The following is a 14,426-nucleotide window of genomic DNA, read 5'->3' as shown; positions in this document are numbered from 1 at the left end:
GCCGTCGGGCCGGGCCGCCCGGCCCATGAGCACCTCTAGTTGTGGGCATTTATGTAGGTTTTTTTTATAATTTTTAAAAAATTTAAATTTTATATATCTTGTTATCTTAAATTTAAATTAAATAATGCATACTTTATGATAATTTTAAATTTTAATGAAGTGATTAAAAATAAAATTTTAAACAAAATTTAAATTAAATCATAAGGACAATTTTTTAAATATCCAATGATAAAAATTTAAATATTAATCATAATTAAATAATATTTTATATTTACGATAATATAATTTATTTTTATAATAGTTTTATAAAATTTTAAAATCTATCTAACCCTTTGAAATTTTACTTATGATTTTAACTTTTATTTATTTAAAATTGTTAAAATAATAATAATTATCCAGCTTATACACATCAAGTTTGGGTCTTAGACCTTATGGTATGACATAATATAGTAATATACATTAGAATTTTTTTTAAAAAAACTAATCTAAAATTTTTAAATAGAATAACTTTAGGAATTTCATTAAAAGAAGTTTTGTAAACCATATGAAGTACATCTATTTTAAATTGTAAGAAAAGTGTCTGAAACATGATTTTCCTTTTACTTCAAATTATATTAATAAAAGTGTATCAAATTAAAAATAGTTTTGACAATATACGCAACATTCATTTAGACTGTCAAATTATTTACATCAACATTAATCTTAGGCCGGTAATATATGTACTACTTTGCTTATCTTCGACGCATAGTTGATTGTGTATATACAAATTAAAAAATATCTAATTATTTTATGCCTTTTATAATGAAGTTTTAAATTTTTTAAGTAATGTATAAAATTTCTTAAATTTAAAAATAATTATTTCTATAAGGTTTTGAATATTTTTATATATTTTTATTTAAAACAATTTTGAAAATAAATATTTTTATTGAAAACATATTTATAAATATTTTCAACTTAACATATTTGTGAAAAAAGTTTTAAACATATTTAACGAAAAATAGATGCAATGATAAATTTTTCCAGAAAACCAATTTCACATTTTAAAGGTAGAGGGACCAAAGTGATCTAAAAGAAAATAAGAGCTAAAATGACAAAATTAATAAATGTAAGAAATTAACTTTATCTTTATACATTAAAAATATTTTTATAAAGTGACAAAGTTAAAATAACTTTTAAAAAGTGACAATTTTTTTTTGTTTTTTAGCTTTTAAACTTATGTTTTTATTAAATCACTCTAAAATTGATAGAAAATATAACATTTTTAACTTTACTGATATGTATACACATGGATTGTCACATGAATGACACATTAGTATTTAACTAATTTTAAAAATTTTAAAATTCAAAAAATATTATAATTTTTAAAAATTAAAAATTATTGAAATTATTTAAAACTTCTAAATATTTTTAAATTTTAAAAATTAATTAAGTGTTGACATGTCATCCACGTGTATGTCACATCAACAAAGTTAACAAATATTAACTTGTCCATTCATTTTAGGTAGATTTGACAAAAAAAATCATGTTCAATGGTTAAAATAGACGAAAAATTAAATATATGGCCAAAATGATTTTTTATAAAGTTGGAGGGCAAAAAATCATTATGCCTAATTTTTACATAGTTTTACAACGTTTCTTAAAAATTAAATTTAAATGATGATTATATAGATATTTAATATTTTAGCATTGTTTATTTATAATTTAATTAATTTCATTTTTTATACAATGCTTCGAACTACCCATAATCCCTTCCCAACCCTTGAAAAGGAGGATAACACCCTTCAACTCGCTCGTATTCACATGCTCCTATACTAACAAGAATGTTAATGTCAACTTAAAACTTGAATGCAAATTATTATCACTTCACTTGATTCAATTTCATATCAAATTTGCTTTTTTTTTATAGTTTAGTTATATTTTTGATTGATTGAATTAATTTGGTATAATGACTTATTTAGCCATCCAAGATTACAAAAAGGTCTTTTTTTAATCCTCCATTTAATTTTTTTCCCCTCTCTAACCCTCAAACTTGCATTTTTTCTATCAAATCACTCTAAAATAGATAGAAAAGTTAACAAATATCAACTTTGCTGACGTGGACATACACATGGATGTCAAGTCAACAATTAATTCATTTTTAATATTTTTATTTTTTAATAATTTTATAATTTTTATTTTTATTTTTACCGAACCCTGCTGTTCAATTTATAGCTGTATATGTAAATATAGGATTTTCACATGCTGAGAAAGTTCTATAAATAGTTCAACATAGGAGCTCTTCGCCTCACACCAATTCATCTCATTTCGTAGTGTTTCCAACATACAGAATTACTGTCTAACAAAATGTCTTCATCAAAGCTTCCTTCTTCAACTCATGGATCCATGTCCAACCAGAAGCGTCCCACAGCCAAGTTTCATCCTAGCGTTTGGGGGGATATTTTCCTTTCATCTCCAACAACGGTAAAGAGTTTAGATACATACGTGTGTTTGCACATGAGTAAATATCAGTCGTTAGTATATTGTTTAGCTTAAATCACATATATACAAGTGTTTGCACATAAGCAAATATGTTTTCGTGTTTATATTGATTTCGTATTGTACTACATTACAATTTTGCAGAACGTTGATGCTAAAACTAAACTGCAACATGAAGAACTGAAAGAAGAAGTAAGGAGGATGATTAAGGTAGTGATGGATGATGAGTTGCTCTACAAATTGCGTTTAATTGATACAATCAAACGGTTGGGTGTGAGTTACCATTTTGAAAGAGAGATAGAGGAAGTATTGCTCAATATTTATGAGCATGACTATAAGGATGACCAAACTCTCGAGACTACTTCTCTTCAATTTCGGTTGCTTAGAGAGAAGGGATTGGGTGTCCCTTGTGGTGAGTCCATTTTCCTTCCCATTTTTCGCGTCAAATCTTGTTTTTTTATTGTTTTAACTGCTAATTAGGGTCAACAAAATAACTTAACTGTTTTGATTCAAAAAAATTGTCCAGCTCCTTCATCATTAACTTGAATCGATGATCCAACCCAATCAAAATTGTTAAAAAAATAAAATAAATTTTTTAAAATTTTTACTCTATAATTCAACACAAATAAATAAGCAATTCAATATTCTAGATCGAGATCTATATTATTTTATTTAAAATCCATATAAAAGTAATTGCATGTAATTATTTTCCTATAATAATAAATTATGATGGTCATGACCACGATGAAAATCGTTGTCATATTATGCATCTTAATTTTTTTTCTTCAAGTTATTTTTCTCTTTTTGCTACAAAACTTTGTTGTTGAGGGTTTAAATTTTAGATTTAATTTCTCTATATTACAATGATTAATATAATAATATTTTCTTGGGCTGAGTAGAATGGTTCAACAAGTTCAAAGATGATGAAGGAAACTTTAACATGTCCTTAACAAGTGATGTGAAAGGCTTACTAGAATTGTATGAAGCTTCATATTTACGTGTGCATGGGGAAGATATACTTGAAGAAGCTCTTGGTTTCACCACCACTCATCTTGGTTTAGCCAAAGCTGCTGAGACTATCGAATATCCCCTTTCAGCCTTAGTCTCCCATGCTCTATACCAACCCATCCGCAAGGGCTTGTCAAGGTTGGAGGCTAGGCGATTCATTTCCTTTTACCAAGACGATCCTTCACATAACAAAACGCTATTGAAGTTTGCAGAGTTGGATTTCAACTTGTTACAAATTTTACACAAGGAAGAGCTAAGCAAGATCTCAAGGCAATATATTACTCCTTTAACATTCAACATTAATTGTTTATCCCAATTTAAAAGGACTAATTGATACCAAATAATGAACTATACACAGTTAGGCTAATGTGGGTTTTGTTTCAGGTGGAATAATGGTTTAGACTTAGCTACAAAACTACCTTTTGCTCGAGATAGATTGGTAGAAGGTTACCTTTGGGTATTAGGAGTGTATTTTGAGCCACAATACTCTTTTGCTAGGGAGATATTAGCAAAAACAATTGTCATGATAACAATAATGGATGACACATATGACTCATATGGCACACTTGAAGAACTTCAACTCCTCAAGAATGCAATCCAGAGGTTAGCAACTTCTATATTTACACAGGATTCAATTTTAAAGCGATTCAATTAGTTCATGTGATCATGTATAAAAAAATATTCAAAATGTTTGATTTTGAACTTCTCTCTAATTGATTTTGCAGGTGGGATGTTGATTGTATAGATCAACTCCCAGAATACATGAAGTTGTTTTACAAGCCATTGTTAGATTTTTATGGAGAAGAGGAAGAGGCAATGATTAAGCAAGAAAAATTATATCGTGTCAAATATGCGAAAGATACAGTACGTTCGTATTTTATCTTATTTTTTAAATAATTTTACATAAATAATAAAAATTAGTAACCCTGTTCTCATATATTAAATGGGGAAAGTGTCGAATATAAGTCGAGTTGGCAAGGAGACAAGGAATTATTTTGTTATTCTTAAATATAGATATATGTTCAACATAAGCATATTCCATTTTATAAAATGAATATTTATATTTAAAGGATTATAAGTTAATACATATGTACTCTAAATTTGAAATTTTATTATGACCTAAAGGTAATGACCTTTTTTTTTTCTTTTTTCTTTTTTCCTTTTTATAGTTTAAACAAGTGAGTGAAGCTTATTTTGTGGAGGCGAAATGGTATAATGAAAACTATGTTCCAACAATGAAGGAGTATATGAGAAACGCAGTTGTAACTGCTGGTTATATCATGTTAATCGTCACATCTTTTGTTGGAATGGGAGATTTTGTGACACCTAAAATGTTTAATTGGGCATCTAACAACCCTAAAATCATTGATGCTTCTTCCATTATTGCTCGTCTCATGAATGATGTTACTTCACACAAGGTATCTTTTTTCGAATTTTGCAAGAGTATGTTCAATAACTTATATTTGATGAATAAAACTAATATAAATATATAGTTTGAGCAAGAGAGAGGGCACTGTGCATCGGCTGTTGAATGCTACATTAGAGAACATGCAGTTTCAGAAGAAGAAGCATGTAGTGAATTGATGAAGCAAGTGGAGAATGCTTGGAAAAATATAAACCAGGAATTGATATTTAGTGAGATATCCAAAGTTGTTCCAGGGCCGGTTCTTACACGAATTCTCAATTTTACAAGGGTCATCGATTTCCTTTACAAGAATGGAGATGGGTACACACATGTTGGGAAAAAAACAAAAGATGGAATAACTTCTTTGCTCATTGATCCAATCTCAGTCTCTTATTGAGGAATTAAGAATCTATATTATCTAGCAATCCATTTCGTGTGTATTGCTGTTATATGTTATATAGTATTTAAGATGTTATTTAAATCCTAATATCTCAATAATCCATAGTGTATGTTTGTGTCACTTTTATGTGTCATTTTATGTTTGAGGTGTTATATCACCTCAATAATTTATGGTATATTTATGTTACTCTTTTGTACTATTTTTATGTCATATTTCAATAAATTTTCAGTTCTCATGATTTCTTGAGCCTTACGGGTTGGTGAATGAATCAAGCATTGTTATTTAAATGAGTTTCATGGTTGTTCTTTTGGTGCAGTTCTGAGTTGGTCACAAATGATTTTTGCTTATGAGATTTCAGTGAAAGGGATCATGAGTGGTAATTGTGTTATTGTGTTACAAAGGGCTAATACTTAACAGTATATCAACATGGGATGATGGTGAATGAACCTTGGCTTTAAAGTTTTTTAGGTGTTAAAGATGGTAAGTTTGATCTCTTGGGGTTGTTTGAGGTGTTTTTATGTGATTGCTTAAGAGATTAAAGGTATGTGTTTTAAAGAAAAATGGATCGTGGAAGCAAGTATGGATAATCAACCGTGCATTTTACTGGAGGGAAGTGCAATCGGTAGGGGATTTCTAAGAGAGTTGAGATTCATCAGTTGGATAAAAATTCTCGTAAAATAGTTGGCGAGCAATATGAGGCTAGTGAACAGATGGTGAGTAATGGAGTCATTCTTGGGCTAGGAGACAATAGAAAAGTTAGATCTATAGAGGAAATTGAGGACAAGTTCTTAACAACAATGAAGAAAAAGAGAGAGAGCAATGTAAGGAAGAAGAGATCTAGTTGATTTGGACAGAATGTGATTCTTGATTTGGTATAGGACCGATTGAGTGTAAGTTGGATTGTTTAAAGAAATTCTAAATTGTGATAATGATTTATTTGGTTCTACATTTAATTTTTGGTTTTTTTAACCTTCAAATTTATATTTTTAAATTGTATGTATTGTACGGAGTAAGATATATATCAGGGTATTGAATGCCTTAATTAGCTAATTGATAACTGGCAGTGTGAATGGTTGCCAGTAGAATGGTCTACAGTTCGTTTTTGAATCTGTCCTCGGACTTGGGGATTCCCCTTCTTCTTCACTTCTTCCCTTTGAGGATTGGATGCTCTAGAGGTCTCAACGAGCAAGAGGCATGGTACGAGAGTCAAATGCCACATAAATGCGAAATGGCTAGCTGCCCATTACTAAGCGAAGGCCTTTCTCGCCTGTCTTCTTGTGACCGGGTCGGGTCCATTCTTTAATAAGTCAATTTCCCACGGTCAGGTCAAGCCTAGTATATAGCTTCTAGTTCGACAAGACTAGCAAAGATGCTACCAGGCCTAGCTACCAAGGATGGGAAAGCGAAGGACAGAGAAAGTCAAGGCATACAGATTTTTTGTTAAGAATTTGATTACAATGGAGTAACTTATTAGATACAATGTCTTGAAATTGATCTATAGGACCAAAAAAGTTCAATTCAATTGATTAAGAATTTGATTAGATAGAAAAATAAATGAGTAGCATAAATATGCCACAATTTTTTGAGATGTCAAGATTTATATAATACTTTAAATGTAATATGACAACAGTAACGAGTTTTTTTTTTTTGGCCAAATAAAAGTGATTGCATCTACGTAAATTTTTCTACATGTACTCATCTCCATCTTTGTAAAGGAAATCAATGATGTTTGTAAGATTGAGAATTTGGGTAAGAGCAAACATTGGAACTAGCTTAGATGTATTACTAAATATCAACTCATGATTTATATTTTACTCATCACATATAGGTTATTGAAAATACTCCTCGAAATTTGCGGAAAAAATCACCTTGTGTGAAGCAATATCATCCATGAGACGATAAATATTTTTTTTCTCAACCAATTTAAAATTTTATTAATAGAAGAAAACCACGTAATTTTACAGGGGTGAAGGAAACAATGCCATACTACAACACCAATAAGAAATGAACAATGAAATACACGCAGCCAAGACACAACCATACAGAAAAACCACCAGGCCTGAAGATCAAATTGTCACGTCCCGAAATATAGAGGATTAATTAAAATAGTTAAACAAGAAAAGAATTAAGTTTAATGGCTAAATGTTAGAAAGTCCTCCCTAGAGACCTAATTTCAAGCTCTCTTCCTCTCATTTTATTTTCGACAACTTAGGGTAAAGTCACACCCAAAATATATATGGTCAGGAATTAAGGCTAAACAAGAAATGAGTCTTACGCTTGCTATAGGATCTAGGTTTAAGCCACTGCTTTGTATTCTTTTTATTTTTGGTCAAATTTTGGGATATTTACCCTTCGCACCCCTAGGGTTAACAAATCCTAGCTATTTAGCCATTCTTTGTCACGTCCCAAAATATAGGGGGTTAATTGAAATAAATAATTAAGAAATTGAATAGGCTTGATGGTTAAATAGTTACCGCACTCCCTAGAGGTTTTAGGTTCAAGTCACTGTTAAGCTCAATATGTAATTATAACATGTTATATAATCAAATATGGGTTTTAAACAAGTTTACAAAAGCTCTTTCGATGAACCAAGGTTGATTAAGGACTAAAATGTAATGTTTTTAAAATTTTTGGATTGGTGTAACGATGTTGAGGGTATCACGTTGCGATAGTGCCAAAACAGTGAGTGTCGTCACGACATCAAGGGTCAGTGGTCACAATGGCACTTTCTATCGGTTTCACATCGCGATTTTGAGAGTCTGTCGTCGCAACTTCACCAATTGTTTGCACAATATCATCTAAGCATCAACATAATAGTTTTGCTCAGTGAACGATTTTATTCAACAATTCATCTTGTACAACTCTTGGTTTAAGCCCAATCTATACTCTCCCTAGTATAATTGCAGCCTCAAAGTCAAATCCAAGAGTGTCTAATATAATGACCCGAAAGTTAGCAGTGCTGAAAAGTGTTCGAAACCCCATTTTCTTAAAATGAACTCGTAATTATAATTAATAAATAATTACGGAGTTATCTTGGAAGCGAATTGAAATTCAATTAGGAAATTTCATTGAATTAGGGCCTATTTCACGTTTAAGGATTAAATTACTTAAGTAGTAAAAGTGTGATTTTTTATTAAATTAAAAGCTAAACTATAATTAAAGGACTTATAAAAAATTTAACCAATGTTCATTTTAAATGGACCGCAATATGGTTTAATTGTTAACAAAGTGTGGTCAATTTTGCATGAAATAAATAAGTAAATAAATAAATAACATAATATAATAATTAACAAAACTAGTGGGAAAAAAAACACAAAAACATTTCCATTTTCATTTCATGCAAATTCGAACCTAGGGGGAGAAGAAAAGAACTTTCGGCATTGGGGCTGAAATTTTACAAGCTTCAATTGATCAAAAACAAGCAGATCAGTCGATAGTCAAGGAAAGGAAAACTTGTTGAATAATCATCATCAAGTACTGATAGCTACTACGAAGGTAAGTTCGTAGTCCTTAAACTCAAACTTAATTTGTCTAGTTTAGTCAAATTGGTAATTACTTTGATATCAAATTATATGTGTTCTAGTTATTAGTAGCTTGAATGAAATATTATAGAATTGTAAATGTATGTGTCTATAAAATAGATAATAGAAATTTATCTAGATGATTGATGTAAGAGATTGAATTATGAATTGATGGTTTGTGGAATGATGTGATTATATATGTAATGTTGGTTTAATCAACCAATGTTAGGCACACTCTTATGATATTGTCGATTTATCCAATCAACGCTGGGCGCAAAACATTGTCGGTTTATCTGACAAGTGCGGGCACATCTATCATCAGTTTATCCAACTAGCGTTGGGCGCAAAATATTGTTAGAGTATCTGACCAGTGCAGGGCACATCTATAATCAGTATTATTGACCAATAACAAGAGGCGCAAATCATTGTACGGTTTATCCATTAGGCACTAGGTGCCAATTAAGGTTTGATTTTTGGGGGGTTTGTATAATCGATCTATTGAAGATGTCTGGCAAAGAGTTGATATAAAGAGGATGAGTAGAGAATGATAAAAATGTTCCTTGTAATATAACAAGTGGTAACAACACAATAGGATATGGATTTATGAACTAAGGTTTTTAAGTAAATGTTTAGTTTGTGAAGATTAATGAAATTTTCTCAGTATATGATTTGTTCCTCTATGTGCGGTTAGGTATTTAACGTCGTTTGTCAACTCAGCGTCCAAAGATAATCCCAAACTCAATGTTAGTGAAGTACTCTTGTTGTGTTTTGGCATATACCTAGGACTTAATAGTTTTAGAATGGTCATTTTGTGTATTTGTTAGTTTTTGGGAGAGACATGTTAAAAGAATGTTGTTATGTGAATATGGCATATGTTTTGTGATAGTTGTAAATACTTGTGTATATAGTTGATATTATATGTCCAATGAAATTAGTTGTTTGGAAGTGTATGCTATGAATTATCTTGAATTGGGTTAGTTTATAATATGATATGGTAGATAGGTTAATGGATATGGATGATGTATGATGTATGAATTGGATGTATAGATGAGTAGAGTTAATGTAAGTAAATTGTTTATTAAATTGAGGTACCTTGATTGGCATATTGGTTAGAACTTATAGGTGGATTGATTTGGTATGTTTTGAGTGCAATTAGAGAATGTTTTGGTCAATTGAATGTGTGTGTAAATGGTGTATCTTATTGGGCAAGGCTTGGTATTGATTTGGCTTGTTTTAGGGGCTAAATTGGAAGCACGCGGCCTGGGACGCGATTTGTCACACGGCTGTGTGCCACACACAATCACCTCACACAGTCATGTACCATTTTCATTTTAGGTGTAGGTTTCACATGGCCTGAGACACGGTCTGCGACACGGCCATGTGTCTTAAAATAGTTCGTCACACAGTCTAGCAGACAGACTGTGACACGATCCGTGTGACCCTATTTCGAATACCCACACTATCAAACACACGGGCTAGGACACGGCCGTGTGTTTGGATTTTGAATGTCCACAAGATCTAGGCTATGTCACACGGTCGTGTGAACCCTATTTTTAAAATTTTCAACCTTTTCCTAGTTTTTCTATTTTGTTTCAAATTGATCCCAGAATATTCCTAAATTATTTTTAGGACCCTATAAGCTTGGTTTAAGGCCCGTAAGTGCATATTTATTATAAATCGATTGCGATTTGTTTATTTATAGTTATACTTGAATGATTGTTTCTATGCAATGTTAGAATTTTAATGTACTACTCCGTAACCCTAATCTAGCGATGGAGACAAGTTAGGGGTGTTACATCTAACCCCTCTCCAAATGGCTAAAGAAGAAAGTTGACCGTCAACCTATTTATAGCCTATTTCTGTACCCTTAACCTAAGCCTCATTACAACACCGTAAAGACCTTTTGATTGTTGTGTCATTTCATTTCTATAGTGGTGAAGATTTGATTTTCAAGCAAGCCTATGGTAATAGCATTTCTTATTCGACTATTGAGTGCACATTACTTGAACCTTAAACACCTTGATTGCTTGAGTGAACCTTAGTAAGGGTATTAATTCTTGTTAAGTTTGAATTTCATATAATTGTCGAGATAGATGAGACGTCTAATTTTTATGCTTCAAAAAATTTTTGCTTGGATTACTTGTGTTATTTAGTGTCATTTTTGTTTAAATTTCCAATGCATGATTATCTATAAATTATCTTAAGACTTTATCGGTGAAAACAATAAATTGAGGGAAGTTAACTTGAATGTGGGTTGAGTTGTTTGAGGACAAGCAACTACTTAAGTATGGGATATTTGATAAGTGCTAAAAGTAACATGTTTTAACCTCGTTCTTAATGCATTTTTTGGTGATTATTCAATGCTAATTGTGAATTTTATGCTCCTAATCCTTTAAATACATGTTTTAATGCTTCATAGAACACTTGGGAGCAAAAGGAGCGAAAAACCGAAACGTCGGAGCAAGCTATAGGAGTCTCACGGGCTGAACCATTCCACACGTCCAAACCACACAGGCGTATGGTAGGCCATGTCGATTTTGTGGAATTGCGCACCGAATAGCAAAAAATCACATTTTTTAGGTTTTTCTAGCATTCTAAGACATATATATGAAAAAAAAATAAGAAGATAAGAATGAGCCGTCAAAGAATATTCAATAAGATAACTCAAAAAATACCTTTGAAGCCAACTTGGAAGCAGATTTTCGTCAAGATTGACGATTCCCCGTTGATTTCTTAGGAAGTTATCTTGAGTTTCTTTGTTTCTTTCAGTTATACTGTCTCTTGAATGTTTCTATTTTCAAGCATAAACTAATTTTCTAAATACCTAAGGGAGATGAACCTTATGATGGACATTGTCGTTTAATTTTTATTTTACACAATAAATACTTAGTTTTTTATTCTCAATTATGTGTGATTAATTCTTGGTTTGATATTTCTAGATTATTAATTCATGTTTGATATGCTTAAGTCGGTGGTTGAATAGACCTTGTTTAAAAGTAGATCTTGCGTAGTGGAGTTACATGCAATCCTAGAAATAGGATGACATAAATCTACCAGATTAGAGTCAAATCTAATAAGGAATCCATAGCACAAGTTAATGCGATAATAGGGGTTTTAATTAGAAAGAAACTTCAATGAATCAACCTAGAGTCAGTTGCTTTTATGCTCGAAAAAAATATTTACATAATTTAGAGGTTTCTACGGATCAAGTTGCTAAGTAAAGAAATCGCATAATTTATATCGATAGTGACAAATGAAATCTAGGCGGATTCTTTCCTGGGCACTATTTCGCTTTTTGGTTATTAATCGATTATTATCCTGTTTTGTTCTTTGTCGTGTTCGTTAGTTAATTAAATTAGTTAATTTTATTTTTAATCAATCACTCGAATTATTCGGTTAAATAATAGAAATATGATAATTACTAGTACTTCTAGTTTTCATGGGAACGATATCTTTACTCACCGTAACTATACTATTAATTGATAGGTGTACTTACCTTAGCTAAACTTTTAGTTAGTTCCGTGGATATCAAAGTATATAATTCATTATTATAATGATATGTAATCTTAGTCTAAATTACCGGTGATAATTACACAGTTTTTTTTTTTTTTTTTACTTTGTACTAAAGAAATAAAATTATCATCTTTACAAGTATATACAAATTTTTATATTATTGAATAGGAATTTATTTTTGTTAGTTTTCAAAACCACGGAAGACTCTCCAAATAAAGCCTTGATCTTCGGCGGTAGCATTCTATCCCATACCAAGATTAGAAATGCCAGGAAAGTGTTTTAAAGCAAATTCATACCCAGACCTCATCGTATACACACCATCATGATTAAAATGCCAAATCAACATATCCCTTGTCTTGTGCCACCAGATCGGGATATTGAAATTTCTAGAGGAGTCATAAGGGGGCTATTCCATGAACGGTTGGCAAGTTAATTTTATAATTATTTTAGGTAATTATTTATAATCTTAATTCAACCTACAAGTAAAAGTATAATCCAATCCAAATTCAGTTAAACCAAAAAAATATTTTAAGGAATTTATCAACACATTACAAATTATTTCATTATAACATATTCGTCATGTGATTTTATTGAGTATTATTTTATTTAAAATATGAAAATGATAAAAATTCTTAGTAATTTTCAGACTAAACTGTACATAAATATACATATCTAATCTATTAAAATTAAAATTAATTTAATGTAAAACACAACAGACTGAAAACTAGAATATATTAGAACTTAAATTAGAATAGATCTTAATAGAGTTCAACATGATAGGATTTAAGTTCAATAATCTTTAAATAAAAAAACACATAACAATTGTATGTAATAAAATTCGAATCTAAACCAACAAGCTACTAAAACCCCAACTCAACCAAGTAACATTGACAAAATGCTTTCAAGTAGTGATAGACACATACTGAAATCTTTGAAGTGGTTTCCCTCCGTCTCTTAATTGGAGTAACATGGTGGGGTATGATAAATTTGCAGAATGAGCAACATTTCCAATTGATGACGATGGTTGGTGGGCAATGGAAGGGATGCATTGTTCCGGTGGGACCATTGGATGGATAGTCGTCTAAGATGTTCCCAAAGAGGGGAGGGATGGCGTTGGATGGAAGATGGATACGATCCATGCGTTATTTAACTGTAGTTGGATTACAAAATTCTCAACTCTATCTTTTAGGTGGAGTATACAATTATGCTTCCCAAATTAAAAGCTTCTTTTGCTTTCAACCTATGTTTTCCATGAGGATAAACCTAGCATGCTTTTATAGTATTGAGTCGTGGGATTCTATCATGTTTCAAAATTTATAGATGCTGTTTGGCAAATAGAGTTTTGAGTTTTTTTTAGTTGACTTGGGCACCAATGGAGGATTGAGTAGTTAAACTCTATAATTATAGTGTTTGGTGAATGAAGGTTAGTAAGAGCTTGTTGAGCTAAAACCTCCAAAAGAAAAAACGCTAGTATGAACAACTTTTTTCGCAACTAATTGAAAATGAAATATGTGCAAACTTATCTAACTATGCTTGCTCAAAAATTACTCCCTTTGTCACTATGTATAATTATATTGATACACTATTAATATTTATCCATTTCCATAATATTAATATTTGCAAATAAGAAACATAGAATTTTTTATTTAAATTTTAATAAATATTCACTAATTCATTTTCATAATAGATGTTTTAGTTCCTTGGTAATAGTGTTTCATTTCAATAACTTCACCCAATAAATACTAAAGTATTATAAACAAATAAATACTTAACAATAAAATGTATTATGCCATTATTTATCAATTTACACCTATCATGCTTACAGTTAAATTTTACCAAATACTTTTCAATAAATAGTTAATAAAATCTATTTATCAAACCAACCGCTACAATCAACCAACAGGACCATAGTATGATTTGTTAAGAATAAATATTCAAACAAGAAAGTCACCAGTGCAGGGGAGCAGTAATTAGATCTCTTGTTGACATCTCAAAACTTAAAATTGATTATCAATAATCTTTAATTTAGCAACAAGGGTGTGGCCTACAATTTCATCATCCATCCAAGCCAAAACTTGGCTGCCACTTCTATGAATTTGAAGAA

The 14,426-nt window shown here is 30.7% G+C and overlaps 1 protein-coding gene across 1 annotated transcript; it reads left to right on the top strand.

The window, feature by feature from the left end:
- The first annotated feature begins 2,276 nt into the window (after positions 1–2,276).
- On the top strand, positions 2,277–5,526 carry LOC105761220 ((+)-delta-cadinene synthase isozyme XC14). The gene is made up of 7 exons (XM_012578972.2): positions 2,277–2,460; positions 2,620–2,887; positions 3,375–3,753; positions 3,868–4,086; positions 4,209–4,347; positions 4,653–4,901; positions 4,977–5,526. The coding sequence occupies exons 1-7, from the start codon at positions 2,344–2,346 to the stop codon at positions 5,283–5,285; spliced, it is 1,680 nt and encodes a 559-aa protein (XP_012434426.1). The 5' UTR covers positions 2,277–2,343; the 3' UTR covers positions 5,286–5,526.
- The last annotated feature ends 8,900 nt before the right edge of the window (positions 5,527–14,426 follow it).

This window comes from Gossypium raimondii, unplaced genomic scaffold, assembly GCF_025698545.1.
Source record: "Gossypium raimondii isolate GPD5lz unplaced genomic scaffold, ASM2569854v1 Contig00259, whole genome shotgun sequence".
Taxonomy (NCBI): Eukaryota; Viridiplantae; Streptophyta; class Magnoliopsida; order Malvales; family Malvaceae; genus Gossypium; species Gossypium raimondii.
Note: the sequence above shows the minus strand (reverse complement) of the source record. Positions and strands in the feature narration are given on the sequence as shown.